The 23,559-nt window shown below is 39.2% G+C and overlaps 1 protein-coding gene across 1 annotated transcript; it reads right to left on the minus strand.

The window, feature by feature from the left end:
- Window positions 1-317: 317 nt before the first annotated feature.
- NPTX2 (neuronal pentraxin 2) lies at window positions 318-23,175 on the minus strand. The gene is made up of 5 exons (XM_066577512.1): window positions 22,747-23,175; window positions 19,141-19,357; window positions 8,199-8,443; window positions 2,891-3,070; window positions 318-545 (listed from the first exon to the last, which is right to left on the minus strand). Exons 1-5 carry the CDS (start codon window positions 23,173-23,175, stop codon window positions 318-320), a joined length of 1,299 nt encoding a protein of 432 aa, XP_066433609.1.
- Window positions 23,176-23,559: the final 384 nt, after the last annotated feature.

Consider the following 23,559-nt stretch of genomic DNA (forward strand, 5'->3'; position numbering starts at 1 on the left):
GTGTAGCCCCACCTTCCATGACTGTCTATGTTCTCAATCATCCTTAAGCTACATATAATTTGATAGGAAGATTTATGGCTACCGTAAGGAGACAGTAAGTCTGAACTCCCTATAGAAGTACTGTTGTCATTCTCTGGATTTATGCACTAATAGCTGATACCATTGTGGTATCTTTGAGCTAGATTCCACCTTTGATACTACTGTTTTGTTAAGGGTTTAAAAAAAAATCATCTGAGCAAATAAGTGCATTGTAGGATCAGTAACCTCATAAGAGATTGTCTCCATAGAGTAGGGCACTTTAGGGAATTGTGTCTTGGCTATAAATCTATCAAACGTTCTTCACAGGCATCCAGGGGCAATTTTGTTGCACCCCCAAATACATCAACATTGTTATCAGCCCATGGTATAATATTTCCTGGCATGTTGGTGGTACAGTTGGCTATACTGATGATGTCTTCTGTCTTTAGGACACGGTCCCAGATATTGAACTGACTCAGTTCTCCAACAAATGCTTGAGTGGCATCAAATCTTCCTCCAACAGTGTCCTTAAGGAGGGGGAAAAGAAAAAGAGAGGCCAATAAATCTGCCTATTTTTTGCCTCTGAGTTTGTATGTAGACACTATAATGGGCAATGTACTCCTACTTATACAAGAAGTACCATTTAACACTTTCTATATACAATGTCACAGGATGGAAACAATACATTTCAAAATCATCTTCATTTCATAACTATCAGACAAAGAAGCCAATAAATACCCCATTAAAATGACCATAACACAAAGCAGGGCAACTTTTGAAGAATTGTCTTGTTTAGTGAGATCCAAAAGAGATATGTAATATTAAATTGCGGGTCAAACTTTTTAAAGGGTTGTGCCAAGTTAAAAAGTTATTTCCTATCAACAGAATAAGGGATAACTTTATGATCAGTGGGGGTCCGATCTCTAGGACCTCCACCAATCCCAAGAACAAGGGTCCAGTCAGTCCCTGAGTGAAGGACAGAGTGCTTCAATGGGTAGTAATCTCCACAAAGGGTGAATGTAATGAATACTAAATCTGCTCACCTTGTGATATTGCACTCAGAGCACAAGGCTGGAACAATATCACGGGGTATGCTGCAATCACCAAAAATGAGGACCTCTGAATAAACCAGAGGGCATTGACAGCAAAGCTTAACAACAGAGATGTACTCCTCCAAGGATATCAAGTGGAAATTCCAAGATCTTCACAATGCCAGCATATAGTATATCCAATTTATTATAATCCACAAAATTAAAGAATTTTGTGAATTACAATAAAATTAGATATACTATATCCTGGGTTTGTGAAGATCTTCGAATTTCCACTTGATATCCTTGGGGGAGCGAATCTCCATTATTGCAAGCTGGCACTCTACATGCTATCAAGGAACATGGTGATTGAGCCTGTCCTGCAACATATCAGGGGCTGCATATTTGGCTTCTTTTTCTGTGAGTTATGTTTTTGTACATTTTTTCTCTCACCTCTGTGATTTAATTTTTTTCTAATTAGATCCAAATGACTAAAAACAATGAAACAAAGGGTACTTACCTCTCCTCAGTCCAGGCGATCCATTGAGGCAGTCCCATGATGCTCCTGACCTCTGTTGACAGTGGATGTCAGGTGATCATTGCATGCCAATCAGAGGCCAAAGCATCACCGCCCACTCTCCTGGCATCAGCACTGACATCTTGGGCAACATGATGTCATGAGTTCAGAATGGTGATGCTACAGCCTTTGATTGGTAGACAGTGGTCACCTGACTTCTGCTGTTAACAGAGACCAGAAAAATTGTGGAGCTGCAGTGCTGGATGACCAATCAAAGGCTGTAGCATCACCATTCTGAACTCATGGCATCATGTTGCCCAAGATGTCAGTGCTGATGCCAGGAGAGTGGGCGGTGATGCTATGGCCTCTGATTGGCATACAATGATCACCTGACCTCCACTGTCAACAGAGGCCAGGAGCATCATGGGACTGCCTCAATGGATCACCTGAGCTGAGGAGAGGTAAGTACCCTCTGTTTTTTTGTTTTCAGTCATTTAGATCTAATTAAAAAAATTAGTTTTTAACTGGAAAAACCATTTAACCTAAAATGTCTTAATAGGGTATTAGACAAGACAGGCAAGCCCTCAGGATTTGGTTTTCCATTGCTGTAACATTGCAATTCCTTGGTGTAATAGTGGCTGCACACCAAAGTATCAGCTGTAGAAATTCTTCTATATGCTATACTAGAATATCCGTAAACTGCATTAAAATGAAAGCCTCAAACTTAAAAGGATTGTCTCATTTTGAAAACCAGCTTCAGAAGCCCCTGATGACTACCGTGTTATTGCTTGGGAAATCTGTGGCCAGCTATACATTTCCGCTACCAGTCATTGTTGGAACTACCCCCCCCCATCCCCGCTCCCCTCCATGACATCTATACAGTATGCCTTAACCCCTTTAGGCCCACAATCCGAACTCAAGTGTATGTTAACCACATTTACTGTATTACATTCCATTCCTGCAAATCAGGTTACTATTTGAATGGTAAATGTATCCAGTCCGACTCTTCAGTGAGTTTCCAAGCTGCTTTATTATATGTCAAAATATAATGTAAGTTTGTATTACCATAAACTGAAAAAATCCTCCACTATTATATATACAAAGAGAACTTGCCGTGGGAATTGCTGTTTTTATCAATTCCATGCTTTCGCAACAGCACAATGTTCAGACTGGTTATTTATATGGAAAAACAAAAGGACATTGGTCCCTTGGGTGCTATAGGGAAAGCATTGGAAGCAGTGTGACTATTGTTCTGATGTTCCTTTCAGGTGCGGTATATGTTTCATACAGATTGATGTTGTGTAAGGACTCATTAGACTGCACTCACCTGCTCCTGGCCCAGAATAAGAATTCCATTTGGCTTAATTGGGTGCCAAGGGGCCAGGTTTTCCCCTGAGCCCAGTTTGACGCCATCTAGATATGCTTCCCACATTCCATCCCTGGTTGTCCATGTGATACAAATATGGTGCCATTTTCCATCACCAAGAGAAAACGGAAGCTGGGCGACCTGTGGGAAAAAGCAGAATGAGGATTCAGTCATTTTATCAATGTATCTGGTAGCATTTATTTTCCTGAATGAACAGGGAAAGGATTTTGTAGTAACATTATTGATTTTCCGTGGATGACGAATCATTTCTAAGTGTCTTTATATTCACATATTTTATAACTACACAATAAAATTGGATCAGTTTCAGGATGAATCCATATTAGAAGAGGAAATCCAATGATCTGAGTGACTTCCAACGAGGTCTGATCATCAGTGCTAGAGTAGCCAGGCCACACACTGCCAACCTTGTAGGGTTTTCTCTTGCAACACAGTGGAGAGTATACCGAGAATAGGAATCCTTTGAACATAAACAGCTTGTCAACGAAAGGGGTCAGAGGAGGATGTCAAGAATCGTTCTGCCGTACAGCGGGTGTACAGTCAAAAAAGTTGAAACTGAATACAACACTGTTGCCACAATGTTGCTCAGAACACACAACTCGCCGTTCCTTAGTGCGGATGGGCTGTAACAGCAGACCACCAGTGCTATTTCTGTCTAAGAGAAGCAGAAAGGTGAGGCATCAGTGTAAAAAACTGTACAAAAATTGGACTACTCAGCAGATGAAACAAGATTTCTGTTGCATCGTGCTGATGAAGGGGCAGTATTTGCCACAAGCAGCATAAATTGATGACCCCTTCCTGTTTGCTACAGTATTCAGAGCTTACCAGTACCGCCATCTAATTTTCAGCAGCTACAAGAAGCTTCTTGTCCGCATGGGCCAATATTCCTGCAGAACAATTTCAACATTTAGTGGAATCCAAGCAACATGAATTGCTGTGGTTTTGAAGACCAAATGAGAGCCAAAGCGCTACTAGATGGGTGTCTATTATAAAGTGGCCTTTGGATAGCTATGTACTATGTACTGTCTAGGCTATGCACTATCTAGGCTTGTGACCACTGTGACATATACTAGCCTCAACATTAGTTATACTAAGTACACTGAATGGTTGCAGTGGTCATGAACCTAGACAGAATGTGACCACACTACCCAGAAGTATGTGGAAACCACAGGGGACCGTAGTGTTGGGGGCACAGAACAGGTGAATGAGTATACCCCTCCTATATTATTTTACACCTACACCAGTAAGACATTACCACTGGACAACCTTTTTAAGGAGATATACACACAATTAGTCTATATGGCATACCAATTTGGTAGAGGTCCGGGTGCAATAACAATATTTCTGTTAAGGGGGTTTTCTCGGCAAATACTATTGAATTGATGACTTATCCTCAGGATAGGCCATCAATAGTTAATCAGTAAGATCCATTCCTTAGGACCAGCTGATCAGCTGATTGGGCATCCTCTGTTAGTGCCACAACACACAGGGTTACGGAGTAGAAACAGTTAGCTCCGACTCCTCTATAGTGTCTGCTGCTCATAATTGCAGACACAGCTGCCATTGATTGTAATAGTAGATGTCCTGCAATACCAGCGCCGGCCACTACACAGGGGTCGGAGGTGACTACTTTTGCTTTGTACCCCTGTGTGTTGCCGATGATTGGCTGGGGTTCTGAACTATAGACCCTACTAATCAACTATTGATGACCTATCCCGAGGATAGGTCATCCATAGAATTTGAGCAGAAAACTCCATTAATAGATTTATCCCTGCCATAAAGTGGGATAGAAAATACTCTATACGAGTCTCCAAAGAATGGTGTTTGGGCACTGGAACCATGAGAACATGCAGATCTACGTAGGAGATGCATGCATTAAATAATAGAGTATTTTATACTTTATTTGCAAAGTTGCTCCATTTTTTATTTTACGTCCATTGGAGCAATAATGACTATAAATTGGGATATAACTTTTAACAAATGAATCACCATTACCTAACCCATGTGTCAGTCTCTGCTAGACAGGAATGTCCTTCACCTTCATATTTTAGCACAGAAATGGAGCATTACACCTTGTTATTGAATGCTTCACAAATGCTGGCAGCGCTGGGAATACATTTAAGAGGCATGAATTTACAGCAGCTTGTGAGATCTGTATGCATTTCTGACAAGCTATGAAAATCCAGGCCGTCTGAATGGTACGGCGGGTCTCCTAGCAACATTACTACTACACACCATGGGACTATATATGTTTACTGGCCTAATAAGCATTGGAGAAAACATTACACGGCAAGTAAATTATACACTTCATTATGTGGACAATGCAAATAAATCTAACAGGAGGTTTCTTTACACACCGCATAGAATATAAAGTTAACCTTTGGGTTGTCTTAAAAAAAATTAAAAAAAAAATTTAAAAAAAAATAAAAAAATATATATATATATATAGATATACATCTAGATATATATCTATATCTACAGTATATATAGAGATAGATATATATTAGAGATGTTGCAGCTATCAAATTTTTGTGACTTTATGGATGCAAAAGCTGAAAGATTAAGGAGCAGGTAGTAAATCTTTGAAGCTTGTGTTGACAAAGGATCAACTATGGAGAGCTAAGAAAACAGAAAGTCTACAAGGCAATCATGAAGGTGCTTTGGATAAGACAAAATTCTGTAGAAAAAGGCAGATTCAGCTCACCGCGCTGCGAAAGGTAAGATGCAAATGAAGGAAGCCTCAATGTCAGCTTGGTATGGAATAGCAGATGCACATAGATGAAGGACAGATCCCAGGAAAGTGCTACATAACAAGGAGAAGTAACTACAGCACCAAAAAGTAAAAGAATAATCCTTTTTATTGAAGACTCGCATTAACCCTTTCCAATCCACTGTCTGAAGACATTATAATTTAAGGCTGTACAGCTCTGATGTTGGAAGACATCCGTCGGGGTTCTCTTACTGTATATTGACAGCCTCTATGCTGTCAGAGCCTATCCAACGTATCACCTCATGCAGTACTGGCTTTAGCCAGCAGATAGCGCCGTTGTATAACAGCAGAAAAAGAGTAAGCCCCCTAGGAAAACCAGGGTACAAATTGGATTGGAAATGGTTAAATGTGCTCAGATTTAAAAAAAATCTCTTATGCGTTTTAGTTCAGCCACAATCACAGCAATAAATTAAGGATAGCTAGATAGATTCTACTAAATAAAGGATTGTTCTTTTACTTTTTGGTGCGGGGGCTACCTCTTCTTGTAGTGCTGGGAAAGACCATGAAGATAGGAGACAGAATTTGAAATTTGATGGGAGATGAATTGAACTTGATGGCACCTTCAAAGGACGTGGAACTCAGAGCTCCAATTGGTGCACACTAGGGAACCGGGTCTGATGAAGTGAAATGCATTGTCTGCATTCTGCTAAATAAAAAAGTTACATACAGTACCATCCTCATTCCCTGGTGTGTGCCAATTGGAGCTCCAGGTCCCACATTCAGTCATCACTGGATGCTAGTGAGTGTAGAGCGGAGCTGGCACTTACAGTGCTGTACTAGTCCCAGCTTTGCCAGGTGAACAGCATTGCCTTTGGGCTTATTTGCCAGTGGGTCAGCACATGAGACACTTCTTTTTCTCTTTTTTATATTGGTGGCACCTTGGACTCTTTAAACAATAGTCATCTGAACCCACCAATTTGGATGGGACTGGGTGGCTATAGTATGTGTATGACGATCTCACGACTTTTCCCCAACAGATGATATCAGGGGAAAGAGAAATTGGGTATCTTGAATTTTAATGCCTGATCCTTTAGTTTCCCCTGGAGATAAGCTGCTGCAAGAGCTATCTGTCTGCAGCTTATTCCACTCTCCCTGTGTAAAATACAGTTGAATGGCGCATTCATGTGTATGTGGGAGCTTGGAGAAATAGCAGTCACTCAAACAAGACAGCTATTGAAGTTATATGGGCACACTGAGGGCTCATGAACACAGCATAACCATGTACATGGATCCTGTATGGCTGCACAGGTTCCCTATGAGTTTTTATTACCATGTGTCACTGTATGGGATATCTGTAAGGCACTATTGTCTCCCCTAGAAGCAATGATTTACTTTTCCAGCACTAAAATCCCTCTATTCTAGTGATTAGGAGTATTCTCAGACCCGAACCAATTAGTCACTGATAGTCTAGCCCTGTGAAACGTCACCATTATAGATTGCTTACACAATGTTATTGCCCATTCATGAACCACCCCTCTAATTCTCATTAGCCGAGCTCCATTTCAATTTTAAAAACCTATTACAAGATTTTGTACACTATTCTACCAAAAGCAATTTGCACATCTGAGCAAGAATCAAAAGTAGTATTTATTTCCATATGTTAATACTTAGAGGGGCTTCATTTGACCCCAATGGCATAATATACTCTCTATGGCATACTTTCAACTAACACTGCAGCTGGTAATTCCCTCCATCCATCCCGAAAATCTCTGTCGAGTTCTCTCAAAGAAGATGCATTGGCTGGTCCACAATATTACAAGGAGCATCTTCATTCGGCAGTTAAGCAATGGAAGAATGTTCTATGGAGTGATAAATCATGCTACTCCATCATCAAATCAAATGGAGGTATCTGGCTGTACAGGATGCCTAGGGAGCATCTTTTGCCTGAGTGTGTTATGCTAACAGTTAAGTACAGTGGAGGTTCTGTTATCGTCTGTGGATGTTTTACGTGACATGGCTGTAGTGACAAGAACCATGACCACAGAGGTGTACCCTGACATTCTAGACAATAATGTGCTGCTGACAATGTGGTAATACTCCGGGAATGGTCGGCCATACTTCCAACAAGACAACGCACCTAGTCACAAATCCAACGCTGTGTTACATTGGTTTGAGGATATGAATGTTCCACAATTGGACTGTCCTGACCTGAACCTTACTGAACATCTTTGGGATGAACTGAAACATTGAGTCAGGAAATATAAACAGCGTACATCTTCGTTGTGAGAACTCGACAGACATTTGCAGGATACATTGAGGGAAATGCCAGCTGAAGTATATCACACATGAGTAGAAAGTATCCCACAGAGAGTATCTGATGTCATTAGAGCCAAAAGAGCCCCTTTAAGTACTATTAACGTATGGAAATATATACTACTTTTGATTCTTGCTCAGGTGTCCAACTATTTTTGGTAGGAGAGCATATTACAAGACATTATATATATTATGCACAAGCTATAGGAGATTGCACGCTGCACATACCTTGTCATTGATCAGTAGTTCAATCGGGTGATTTCCCCACTCAATCAGCACAATCTCATTGGCTTGGCCTTGTACAGCATAGGAGAATGGGGTTCCAATACCCGGTGATGCACTGGACTTCAGCCACATGCAGATTGTAAAAGCAAAGAGTTCAGGCAGAGTCTTTTTAATCTTCCCATACAAATAATTTGTGCGAAGTGGGAGAGAAACCTTGAAGTCGTCTGGTGATTTGAATGCGGTGCTACCTGTCAGGATATACAAGGTTAAAACTAAATTGAAGCTTTTGTAGTCACAAATAAAATTTCAGCTGAAGTTGACACAAAATAGAGAGATTCATTGCTTCATCTGCTGGTACATTGTGCACATCTGTGCCATATATTGTTCATACCAGGGGGCAGTGTAGGAATCACACTTGTGCATTAAGTCCCTATGGCTCTGTACTATGAACATGCAACTGTGGGTACTTTGTGTGTCGCCATGTAGTACCTTCATATAGTGCCATAGTGTAGAGGTAGTCATCAGCAATACTTCTAAGGGATTATATTTACAAAATATTACATTTGATGGAACACAACTTTTTAAAGTCCGCATGAATCCAATAGAAAAAAAACACCATATGCCTTCTTATTAAATTGGAGCCATACAGGAGCACAGTATAGCCTCATTGCGTTGTATGGGTGTGCAACGCAAACTGGCCATATATGTAAGAGAGGGATAGGCCAACAATCTGATGTGTATAGGGTCCCCTAACTCACCCCTGATGCAGATCTTGGGCTATAAGTGGGATCAGGCATGTGGGATTTTAACATGCACGATCCTTTGTTCCCACAGGTGACAAGCCACTGCCAGAGGCAGCGTCTGCCGACAGTTATTTGCTATGTTCTTTCCGTTTTAGAGGTTTTCTGTGGCTCCGTATTACCATAAACACTCTGTATAGTGCTCTGTATAGCACTGTATTACAATATTATTCTATCCTACAAACAATGCTGATACATAGTTCAACAGAGAAAACCTATATATGTTTTCACATTAAATCCGAGGCATTTATGGGTAGAGTAAAGCTGCAAAGAAGCCTGCGAGTACAGTACAGAGCATAATAGGTGCATATGTACATGACTGCACTCTTTTCCTGGTCTAACCTCATATAACGTCTCTGAACACTTTGTGCTGAAATACACTGACATTCCAAAAGTCATGGGAAACCAATATGTAAATTGATTATGAAGTGATGTCACCTTAGGGGACGGCTTGGGAACACCCCCACCTGTATAGATTGTGAGGTGTTATCTTGCGTGCTCATGGCAAGGTGACATAAATTCAGAGTTCGAATGAGGCATCAAAGTGGGTGTCAGATGGATAATGGCCTCTCACTAGCCAAGCCAGGGAATGAGGGGATGTTAGGCCTCTCACTAGCCAAGTCAGGATCCTACTGTACACTGATGAGGGGCAAAAAACCCTGAAACAGCTGTCTGTCTATGGATTCTGGCTTGGTTTTCAATTCGCAACCATTGTTCTAAAGACCTGTATAAAGGGTCGGACATTGATTTACAGGAATGCTGCCATCCAATAGGTTGGCGCTGCAGAGGTATTGTTCCATCTTCCTTATTTGCATATATTTCCCAGAGGAGCATGTATGGCCTTATAAGTCACCTCACACACCTTCTAGGTCCTCTCCTCAAGGAGAGATGATACCCCTCCTAACTCAGATGGATGAGACGTTCAGTTTTCGAAGTCATGCAGGCATTTAACATACCTCAAACCACAGTGTCACGTGTGTACCGGGAATACATAATTGAAGGCATTGTCACTTACAGCCCATGGTGGCTTAATAATAATGACCAGCAGTGTCTAAGTAGAATTGTCTGTGCAAATAGACAAGTGACTCCAGCAGAAATCACATCCACATTTGATGCAGTAGGCTCCACACACATGTCCTGCAAGTCAGTGCAGCATTGTGTAGCTTCCATGGGATGTGGGAGCAGAAGACCCACCAGAGTGCCCATGTTAACATCACAACACTGGACACAGTGCCACACTTGGACTTGTGAGATTTCTAACTGCACCCTAGAGGTTTAGCAAAATGCGGCATGGTCCAGGGATTTGGAGTTTTGGTAATGTTCCTCTGTGGTGCAGACCCTATAAAGCCATGGACACCAGTTGTCAACAAGGCACTGTGCAGTCTTGTGGTGGTTCCAAAGTGTTGTGGGGTGCATTCTTACGGCATGGGTTGGATCCACTGGTCCACCTAAACACACCATTGACCAGTTCCTGCTACATTTCACTGCTTGGTGACCATTTGCAGCCCTTTATAGACTTCAAGTACCATTACAATGATAAATATTCAATCAGCATAATGCACCATGCCATCGAGCCTAAGTTGTCCAGAAATTAATTTGAGGAGCATTCTGGAGAGTTCCTACTAATGGTGTGGATTTCCCATTTCACCCAATATAAGCCCAATTGAGCATTTATGCGATGTGGTGGAGAGGTCCTTTCACAACTGAGATCCTACACCTACAAATACCAGGGAGTTGTGGAATCAGTCGAGTTGCTGCATTTCGCCAGATTAGAGGGGGTCCTACACTATATTAGATCCTGTCCTATTACGTTTCGCATGTCATTTTAGACCCTGCTTACACTTCCCATAATCCTACAGATGGAAACATTTGCCTTCTACTTCCTGCCAACTTTCATTTTTCTAATCTCCATTACTGTATGTGTTATACAGCGATTAAATGTTCTTAAATATTCTTGCGGATCCTAAGTAAGTTATCTTAAAATGGAAAATCTAATTTCTCTACCTTCCAGTAACATAATACACTATTAAAGCAGATCAAAGGCACTTTACACTAAGTAATGGAGCCATGCTTTTATCTCCCTAGTACTAAGAGCATTCTTTAGATACATATCACAAAATATAGTCTTCAAGATACATTCTTATACAATGGACCTGATTTGTCAACACCGTCTAGCAAGAAAAACAAGGGCGGGTTTGACCAATCAAGTTCATTTCTGCAATATTGTAGCAGATAAATATATAACTTTCTTATGATATTTACTCAAACCTACAATTTTATCTCCAGATAAGTTGTCACGGGGGTTGCGGCTTTCACGTAGCTTGACTCCTCCCCCAAGTCTTGCATGCATTCCATCATGGATCAGGAGACATGGGAGGAGTCAGGCACTGTGTCTGGCAAAAGTGTGAGTGATAAAGTTTCATTTGTGCTGCTGTGTGGAGTGTCGGGAATAGGCACAGTTATACAGAGGGGCATTATTATTTACAGTGGCACAGAAAGGGCACTATTGATATGGTGGGAGTTCGGAGGAGACATTATTACTTAGAGGGGCATTATTACTTTGGTGGGGGCACAGTGGGGGCTCTATTACTTTGTGAGGACACTATTGTTTTGATAAGAGCACAGAGAGGGGTATATTTGCTTTGAGGGTATTGCAGCAGATCTATTACTTTGTGGAGATACAGAGGAGGCACTATTATTTTGTGGGGCACAGAGAAAACATTATTATATTTTAGGAGTACAGATGGGGCATTATTTCTTTGAGAACATGTGAGAAATATTTTTCAGGGTCACCTTGTGGGTGCAAAAAGAAGTATTATTACTTTCTGGAGGTTCACAATAGGGCACTACTACTGTGAGGCACAAATGAGAAATCATTATTGTTTTGTGGTGGGCACTATGGGGGAGCTATTAATGTATGGACATACTAGTACTACATGGAGAACAAAGAGGGGCACTCCTGCTGTGTAGAGGTCAATAGCGGTAGCAGCATGATTGGGGGACTGTGCATAGATGAATAGTGGCTAGAAGAAGCCTTCATGGTGGTCTGGGCCCAAATAAAGAAGAAAAGGGAAACTGTCTGACTCCAATAAGAGAAGATACCAACTGTCATCATTGGAGGTAACTGCACTGCAATCAGTATCACTGCGTAGAACTGATATCAGACTATTGTGTTTGGTGATTCGATTATTTAGAGCTTTGCTATGATATATAAAGCTGAGCCACTGTATCTAAGCCAACCATGTTATAGAAGTTGTCTATAAATACACTGTCTCCAATATTAGTGTTTTATGCATTATTCATGCTCTTGCTGTTATAGGCAAGAGTTTTAATCATACACAACACATTCCTATCAATTTCATATGGTGCTGTTGCAGTTTCTGATGTCTTGTAGTCTTATTCATTTTGTTGAGTTGTAGAACATGAAACCAGTCAGATATAGGTCATTTATATATGCTGAAACAATAGTCATACATGTACTAGTATATTGGTACACTATTAACCCTATCAGTTACAATATACTACAAGTAGTAATAGTATATGTAAAGTATATAATACATTGTCCGTACCATGAATTACATAATGCAGGCAGCCATAGTTATATGCACTACTGCATAATACTGTATATTGCTAGTACTATCGAGATATTTGCTGCAACAGTTGTAGGTTATGTATTAGTCTATCATATAAATTATGGATACGGCTGTATTAGTAGTGTATGCATTATTATACAATATTTGTAGTACAGTGTATGTATTAGTATATGAAATTTGAAGTATAGTAATAGTAAAGTATATGTATTACCTTACACTATTTGTAGTATAGTAAGAGCAGTAGTACAGTGTGTATATCAGTATATGACATTTGTAGTACAGTAAGAGTAGTAGTTAGAGATGAGCGAACGTACTCGTTTCGAGTACTTACGCACCCGAGTACCGCCATTTTCGAGTACTTCAGTACTCGGGTGAAAAGATTCGGGGGGCGCCGGGGGGCGGGGAGAGGCGTGGCGGTGCGGGGGGTAGCAGCGGGGAACAGGGGGGAGCCCTCTCTCTCTCCCTCTTCCCCCACTCCCCACTGCTACCCCCCGTGCCGCCATGGCGCCCCCCGAATTTTTTCGCCCGAGTACGGAAGTACTCGGAAATCGCGGTATTCGGGCGAAAAAGGGGCGTGGCCGAGCACGTTCGCTCATCTCTAGTAGTAGTGCAGTGTATGTACTAGTATATGCTATTTGTAGTATAGTAGTATTGCAGTTTATGTATCACATTTGTAGTGTAGTACTACAGTATACGCTATGCATTAGTACATGACATTTGTAGTATAGTATATGTATTACTGTATGATATTCGTAGTATAGTTGGAGCAGTAGTACAGTGTATGCGTTAATGTTAAACATTTACTAGTTCTTTCAACTTTGTTGAAATAGTATATGCACGTGATAATCTGTTAGTATATTCAACTATATCTGTTGTATCAGAAGTAGTACACATTAGTATATGATATATTGTTATTACTGTCATTTATGAATGCTGGAGCAGGAGGAGTAGAGATACTAGTGTATGTTGAATCATGTAGTATCAAATATGTATGCTGCGATAGTATTAGTATTTGATGTATATTACATTGTTATTACTATCATTTACATGTACTACAGCATTAGTAGTATATCCATCAGTATATACAGCATTGTCAGTATTATCAATCACATATACTTTTATAATAGCAGTGATTTTTCTATATACATTCAGTATCAATTCCCAGAGCCTTTGCATGCAGACATTCAATACCAATATTCATTGCTAAAGGGGTTGCCCAAGTTAAATATTTTTGTTAAAACTAGATTCCTCATGCCCCAAAAGAATAAATTAGCCCATATTCACCTCTCCCTGCAAGTCCCCGGCCGGCAGCTCTGGGCCTCCCTGCTGATGCATTGTTAATAGGCTGCAGCAGCCTGTGACATTTTGTATGCATGCTGCTGCAGCTTGTAAACACATCAGAGCTGCCCTTTTACCAGCAGAATCTGTCTGGGGTGATTTAGTGAATCCTGCACTGAGCAGGGGGTTGGACCAGATGACCCTGGAGGTCCCTTCCAACTCTACCATTCTATGAGTCTATGAAAATCTTCCAGCCATTGGCCACTGCTAGTGGGCAGGACTTCGGCCACATGTGGTTCACCGGAGTTCACCACAGTATGGGGTCTTATTGTACAACTTTAAAAATGAGCCTTGATATTGGTCACACATCAGTATTAGAAATGAGTGAACCAAACCTGTAGAACCCGAATCCGGGCCAAGCTTTGCTAAAATGCTAAAATTTCAGTTCAGGAAAAACTCAAACCTCATGTGCTTTATTTATGCTGAACCTGAAGTTCATAAAAACCTAGTATAATCCACTATCCAAACTAGTATTCAACACTGTGTGAGAGCCTGGTAGTGGTGGTCCTTCTTCAATGGATGAAGCTCAGTGTTGCCTTGCAGCCCTTGGGTCCTAGGTTCAAATCTGTATGGAATTGGAACTCCAGCACTGCAAGGCAACAATGCTAAACACTAAACCATTATGCTTCTACCTTCTCTAGAAGGAGATGAACAAGAAGAAGAAACATAAAGAGAACATACAAACTCCATGCAGATGTTGCCCTTGCTCAGATTGAAAACTAGGACTCCAGTGCTGCAAGGCAATAGTGCTAACCACTGAGCCACCATGCATCTTGCTTCTCCAAAGAAGGAGGACAAGAAGAGGAAACACACTATGTGGCTGGAGGCAGGACGCCACACGGTGGCTCCGAGGTTAGCATTATTGACTTGCAGTGCTGAGTCCTAGCTTCAAATCTGACCAAAGAAAGCATCTGCTGAGACACCAGCACTGCAAAGCAACAGGGCTAACCACTAAACTATATCCATTTAAGAAGAACCACCACTACCACCACCCCTATTTTAGGGCTCAAGTTGCAGGAAGGGGGTTTTTAAACTTCTGGTTCAGTTTGAACTAATTGGATCGGACTGAATCAAACTTTTTGGCAAAATTCATCAAACCAGCCAAAGTGAACTTTTGAAAGGTTCACTCATCTCTAATCAGTATACTAATTATACATCAATTACACTTCAGTACTGAAAACAGCCCCCTCAGCCATTTTCGTTACTGAGCAACACACTGCTAAGTGCCCATGGCGATATTTGATTTCCCGGTCCTTAAGGAGTAACATGTCCAGCAAACATAGATTTGAATTCATGACCTGGGGCTCTGCTTCTCACAATGTGATATGGTGTGCTGTTTAATCAGACCCCAGCTTACCACGATAATTCCATGTTTTACAGTCCGTTCCTACAGGTTGTATAGATTATAAATAAAATGCAGCAACATTATAACATTGCTTGAGAAAATATCCCTAACTGTAGCTAACAGTATTCACTTATGTTGTATAGTTGGCTTACAAGGAGTAATAGTATGAGCCATTGTCATTTAATATGGGGATCCAACAGTTTAGTTCATTTGGCATAAGATGCATGAATGTATATAAGCTTTGACAATGATTACAACTCCTTCCGTTTTGGAAAGCTGAGACAAAAAATACTTAGTGTACACAGGAGAATAAACTGACTGTAGGTAGACCTGTACACATCAAGTCACCAGGCGTAAAGTACAGAAGGTTATATACATTAAACATATGGAGTAGTCTATAGTGCACTAATTCTTTTCATCCATGTCAGTAGACATTAACACTTGTGAAACTCATCATCAAAATGTTATGTCCTAAGGGCTGTGACATTGTATTATCTATGTATCTGCACAAAGATATTCCACAAGAATTATCTATCTATCTATCTATCTATCTATCTATCTATCTATCTATCTATCTATCTATCTATCCCATATCTATATATCCATCCTTCTTATATCTATGTATCTAATATCTATCTATCCATCTTTCTCATATGTATGGATCATTAACTGTTGTTTATCTACCTCTAAGGGCCACATACAGAACTGATCCTACAAGATATCTATCAATCTATCCATTTCATATCTATTTATTAGCAATTTTATCTAATATCTATCTATCATTTAAATATCTATCTACCGCTAAAGGCCACACACACAGAACTGACCATTTTATCTATCTATCTATCTATCTATCTATCTATCTATATCTCATATCTATCTATCTCATCTATTATCTATCCAACTCATATTTATCCATCTAGCTATCTATATAATATCTATTTTATTTACTATCCACCATCTATCTATCTATCCTTTTTGTATCGATCTATTCTATCTAATACATATCTATCTATCTAATATCTATGTTATTTAATATCTATCTCATATCCATCTATCTGTTTATCTATCTAGCCATCTATCTTGTATCTATCTATCCTCATATTTATCTATCTATCTCGTACCAATCTATCTATCCTTCTCACATCTATCTATCTATCCTTCTCACATCTATCTATCTAAAGCGCTGCGGAATAAGTTGGCGCTATACAAATAAAGATTATTATTATTATTATTATTATCTATCCTTCTCACATCTATCTATCTATCCTTCCCATATCTATGTATCTATCTATTTTATCTAATATCTATCCCATATCTATCTATTTACCTTTCCATATCATATCTATGAATCCATCTATCTCATATTCATCTATCTTTCCATCTCATATCCATCTATTTTTCTTTCCGTCTTATAGCTATCATCTAATATCTATTTTATATAATACCTATCTATAGTTCTCATATCTATATAATATTTGTCTTTCCATGTCTTTGTTTACCTATCGCATTTATCTACAGCAGTGTTTCTCAACTCCAGTCCTCCTGGACCGCCAACAGGTCATGTTTTCAGGATTTCCTCAGTATTGCACATGTGATGTAATTATTGTCGGTGCCTCAGACATTGCCACAGGTGTTTTTACTATAGGATATCCTGAAAACATGACCTGTTGGTGTTCCCTGAGGACTGAAGTTGAGTAAAACTGATCTACAGTACATATCACAAAAGTATTCTACTTCTAGAAGAAATGTCTATCTATCTAATCTTTATTAATGTAAAAATGTATTTCTGCTGTCTGTTCTTAATGCACGGTCAAATGACTGGACCAATCTGCACCAAATTTGCCACATAGAAAAATCAGACACTTCCGAACGTTTCACCTCTCTAGGACTTACCATTCTCAACATAGTCACAAAAAATTAGAATACAAATGCAAATATTAAAGGGATTGTCTGGTTACTGAACAAACCTACATTAATTAGGACCCCCTGTATTAAAATAATAAATTCAATTATACTTAATCCTCCGTAGCCATTGGGATTCAACACTGCCGTGCTGTGGTCCCGCTATTGTGATAGATGATGTCACAGGAAATCAGGTGACAGCTGCAGCCAATGAGAAGCTGCAGCATCATGTTCCTGAACTCTAAGCATCAGGGCGCTCAGGATGTGAGTGCTGATGCCAGAAGATCATATGGTGATGCTGCAGGCTCCCATGGGCCACAGCAGTTCCTTGATTTCCTGTAATACCATCCGTCACAGCAATCACCAGGACCACAGCGGCTGCAGCACTGGATTCTTGCAGCCTCAAATGGCTAAGTATATTTCACTTCATTATTTTAATAGAGGGGGTCCTATGGAAGCGAGGTTGTCCAGAAACCGGACAACCCCTTTCATTAAAATTTCTTTGGGACGCCACTGGCGAGATGTCAAATGCCTGCACATAACAACCCAGCAATTTTTCTTTACTTGCCATGAATCTATTGAAGTATATTCTGTTTATTAGGTTGGTGCCATATTAGTAGCAAACAAAGTTTTTAATCAAACACATAAACATCAAGCAGTTACACGAATAGACCTGTGCGGAACTGGGTAATTCTATTAATCTACTTATAGATCTCATATCTATCTATCTATTTTTTTATCCATCTATCTATCTATCTATCTATCTATCTATCTATCTATCTATCTATCTATCTATCTATCTATCTATCTATCTATCTCCTATCTATCTATCTATCTATCTCCTATCTATCTATCTCCTATCTATCTATCTATCTATCTATCTTCTATCTATCTATCTTTCTATCTATCTATTCTATCTATCTATCTCCTATCTATCTTATATCTGTCTATCTATCTATCTCCTATCTATCTATCTATCTATCTATCTCATATCTATCTATTCTATCTATCTATCTCCTATCTATCTTATATCTATCTATCTCCTATATCTTTCTATCTATCTATCTATCTCCTATCTATCTATCTATCTATCTATCTATCTATCTATCTCCTATCTATCTTATATCTATCTATCTCCTATCTATCTATCTATCTATCTATCTATCTATCTATCTATCTATCTATCTATCTCCTATCTATCTTATATCTATCTATCTCCTATCTATCTATCTATCTATCTATCTATCTATCTATCTATCTATCTATCTATCTATCTATCTATCTTTCTATCCATCTCTCTATGTATTCCATCTATCTATCTATCTATCTATCTATCTATCTCATATCTATCTCCTATCTATCTATCTATCTATATATCTATCTATCTATCTATCTATCTATCTCTATCTATGTCATATCTATCTATCTCATATCTATCTATCTTTCTATCTATCTCATATCTATCTATCTCATATCTATCTATTCCATCTATCTATCTCCTATCTATTCCATCTATCTATCTATCTATCTATCTATCTATCTATCTATCTATCCATCCATCCATCCATCCATCTTCACTCTTTGATACATTCCATGCTCATATTGCTATTTTAGAACATTTATCCTGATAGAAGTGTATATTAGAAAAACATCATATTCATAATTGAAAGGGATTGTCAAGGATTAGAAAACTTCGCTACTTTCTTCCAAAAACAGCGCCCCACCTGTCCATAGGTTTTGTCTGGTATTGCAGGCGAGCTCCATAGCAAGTAAAAGCAAACTGTGCTATTATTAGTACTACATACAACCTGTGGACATGTGTCGTTCTGTTTCTGGAAGAAGGAAGCCATGTTTTTCTAATCCTAGAGAACTCTTAACTTTACCAAGTCCATAAAACCTGCTGAGACAATTCTGTCTCCATGATAACATTCTTATGCAGATTCTTTAAAGTAATCTAGAATTACCTTTCTCCAGCTCACTGACTCTTTCCAGGAGAGCAGTAAGAGTGGACTCTGTCCTGTGCCGGTGTGCTGCACTCTCGTTATGAAGCAATGACTTCTCATCTTCAAGTTCTGCCACTTTGTTTAAAAGCTGATGCTCCAGGTCTCCCAGCCTCCTCTGGAGCATCTCTCGAAGATCAGGAGGCAGAGCCGAGTAAGACACATTGGATCTCAATTGATGCTTCAACAAAAAGATAAATAAATTAGGTATCTGGTGGATAGGTTAGGTATCCAAATTCATAGTCCTCCCTGCAGTGGATTCTTGGCATCCTACCATAAACAAAGACTTGACCCTTTATGTGCCAAAACTAATCAACAATGCATTACTCCATTGGAAGCCAAAATACCCACCACTGCATTTCTACTACCCTATTTTCCTGAAAATAAGACATACCCTGAAAATAAGACATAGCATGATTTTCCAGAATTTTTGAGCATGCAAAATGATTTTTCAGGCTTTTTGAGGATGCTTGAAATATAAGCCCTACTCCAAAATTAAGCCCTGCTAACAGTTAATTAAAAAAGTCAATTTAAATAGTGTCCAGGCAGCTATACATGTAAACAAGTTAAACCATTTTGAACAAAAATTAATATAAGACACTGTCTTATTTTCGGGGAAACACGGTATCCTCTTTATTTGATTACCCAGCCATCATGTTGTCATCACTTTAGAGGTCCAGATGTAGCAGAACTAAGTTTCTCAGGGACATTTTATATCACTCATTGTTAGGTTGCAATGTGTTACCTCTAAAAATGCTGCATTATCTTAAAGGGGTATCACAGTACCAACAATCACATTATACTCTATGATAAAACATTTTACACAATTTACCAATATACTTTTTGAATCAATTTCTCATAGTTTTCAAGATCTCTGCTTGCAGTCATTCAGCAGAATCCTTCATTATATACCAATTTTGCAATAAACAGTATATTGTAATCTATACTACTCAATTTTTAAAAACCCTAATTGCTGTTATTCAATTTGAACCAGGGTTGACTTCTACGGGATGAAAATTTGTCCAGGTCATGTAATGATCACAGCGATGCTCTGCCCATTTTCGTGAGCATACACCAGTGTGACCATTACATATACAGAACAGGTATGTAAACCATGAAGGTCAATATTGAAAAACAACAAGTAGAGATGTAGCAAAAACTGAGTGGAAAAGATACAGAAGGACATATTGGAAAATTATATAACTTTTTCATTATCAGAAAACATTAATTTACTGAAGCCATAATATCCCTTCAAGGGACAAATTCATGTCTGCTACATGTGTGTGCATTATAAAATATAGTGTCTACGTATGTTAGATGTATAGATGTCGCCTCACATTCCAGCTTGTGTAATTGCGCCAAGAATTATAATGTTCTTCTAATTCTAGAAGGCATTTTGAAATAGCTGTGTCACTCACTGGGAATTACAGTATACCCAATGGAATACCAAGCTTCATGAAAATAATGAGTACACAACACAGCATGATATTATCCTGAGCTGCCCTATTTAAGCAACTTCATCTGTGTCTTTGAATCATACAGAATTGATCCTGATCTGATGTTCTACAGAGTCAAAATATAACGCATCAGGGTGTAATAGGGTCAGTGTTGGGTACATAAGAAGCTGCTGGTCTCCATTTGCCTTAACTATAAAACACAGATACAAAGTAAAGAGATGTATTAGAGTTCCTACTAAACTGTAATAACCAGCAGTTGTAAAATGGGGTGTTGGTTTTATATACAGCTCATTCCATATGTAGAACTATAGTACTGTGCAATAACAAAACATGTAATAATCAGATGAGAAATGAAATGGTTAAAGTTTTGTTTATAAGAATGTTCTTCTAGCACAATTGATTTCTGAATAATTGGGCTAATGGATATTTTCAGCTTCATTCTAAAGATTCCCATTTTACACAACCCCTATGCAGCAGACTCCAGATTATGCATATCATTTTAGTTCATCAGATTGAAAGTGTATGGACTGAGCTTTAGGCTTTCACAATGCTGATGAACTGTACTGGTATAGTATACATCTATTACACATATTCACTTTTTATTTACTGCTTCTGATCAGACCCCGTTATTAAGTGTAGGAAGTAGTGCTGCACAAAATGTCTTGGCTTTGTGGAGAGATGATATATCTATCTATTAATAATATAGTAATTGGAAACAACAGTATAAATACAGGCTTCTAAGAGGTTAATTTACATGTTGACTTAATATTATGGATAGATAGATAGATAGATAGATAGATAGATTTTCTTCCCTGATGGACATATGTCCTGTTTAATCACACCATGTAAGAATAGATAGATAAATATGAGACATATAGATAGATATGAGATAGATACATAGATACATAGATATGAGATAGATAGATATGAGATAGATTTCCTTCCCTGATGGACATATGTCCTGTTTAATCACACCCTGTAAGAATAGATAGATAGATATGAGACATATAGATAGATATGAGATAGATAGATAGATAGATACATAGATAGATAGATACATAGATACATAGATATGAGACAGATAGATAGATAGATAGATAGATAGATAGATAGATAGATAGATAGATAGATAGATAGATTTCCTTCCCTGATGGACATATGTCCTGTTTAATCACCCCATGTAAGAATAGATAGATAGATAGATAGATAGATAGATAGATAGATAGATAGATATGAGATAGATAGATAGATAGATAGATAGATACATAGATACATAGATAGATATGGGACATATAGATAGATAGATAGATAGATAGATAGATAGATAGATAGATAGATAGATAGATATGGGACATATAGATAGATAGATGGATAGATAGATAGATACATAGATACATAGATAGATACATAGATAGATATGGGACATATAGATAGATAGGAGATAGATAGAAAGATAGATAGATAGATAGATATGAGATAGATAGATAGATAGATAGATAGATAGATAGATAGATAGATATGAGATAGATAGATAGATAGATAGATAGATAGATAGATAGATAGATAGATAGATATGGGACATATAGATAGATAGATAGATAGATAGATAGATAGATAGATAGATAGATAGATAGATAGATAGAATTCCTCTGCAGTTCTATACACAGATACAGCAGAGCTGAGTTTATCAATGAAGTCGGGCTGAGCTGAGTTGGTCATGTGATGCGCTCATTTACAATTTGCTTATAGTTCTGCTCTATAAAGGACTGTAGTTAATTCTTGCAAATTATCTTATCTGATACACTAGATAAACTAAATAGTCCAGTTACAATTTCAGCTCTGCTACATCCCTACATAATAGCATTGCTCGCCCCGCGCAGCCCCTCCGACCGCTCCCCGTGCTTCTCTATGGGGATCTCCTGTCCTTGGTGCTGAAGTCCTGCCTGTGACTACAAGACTCCGTCAGTTTCCTCCTCCTTGCAAGAAGCATGAATGGGAGCTGAGTATTACATCATGTGTCCAGTGCTCTGATATGAGGGTACACCATTCATGCCCAGACAGGTGAATTCTTCACTTCTAACAGCATTAACTTTAAGACAAGCCAGCTCCTTACCTCTAGATTCTCCAGCCTGTCTTTAAGGGTCTGCATGGTGCGACTGAGCTGATCAATGACCTGACTGGGGTCTCTGGGAAGATCCCCCATAGTATCTTTCCCTCCTGATTTCCCGGTAAGTTTTTTCCATGTGCCATGCTTGCCATCCTCAGATAGACTCTCACAGCGGTTTAGTTTTGCAGTCAGCTCCCTGATAGTCTCCTTTTGGTTGCCTATGGTCTCTTTTTGTTGCAGGATGGTTTCCCGGAGCTGAATAACAGTAGCTCTCAGTTCCTCTTCTGGGGTGAAACCAGGCATTGAGCACCCTGGGGTGGCATCAGGGGGCAGAGCAGTGCACACAAAGCGTTCTCCAGTGCTCTCCTGCTTCTTAATAGTATTGCCGGTAGCAAAAGCCAATAAACAGATAATCCCACTCAGCAAGATGATCATACCGACTACTACTGCTCCACACAACAGGGGGGACTGCTTGCTTGGTATTGTTAAATTGTCCTGAGCAAATTACTAATAATGAATCTATGATCCAAGACTCAGATCTCTGCTGTCTGATCAGCTGGATAAAAGTTGCTTCAGTCTACTTGGTTGGTGGATGGTCTTGTGGTCTGAGACTCAGTGAAGTTGGTCCAAGACTGGTCAGAGTGAATGAGCTGTAAGATGACACTTTGTACTGGAGCTCTTCTTCCTTTGGCTGCTCTGTGAGATCTTCTCCCTTCAGATCTGTGTAGCAGCTCAGCTCTCTGCTCATCTTAAAGGGACAGCACTCCAACAGGCGGGTCTTGGATGCAGCATCTTTCCTACTTAGACGTCATCTCATCC

Source organism: Eleutherodactylus coqui, chromosome 8 (genome assembly GCF_035609145.1).
Source record: "Eleutherodactylus coqui strain aEleCoq1 chromosome 8, aEleCoq1.hap1, whole genome shotgun sequence".
NCBI lineage: Eukaryota > Metazoa > Chordata > Amphibia > Anura > Eleutherodactylidae > Eleutherodactylus > Eleutherodactylus coqui.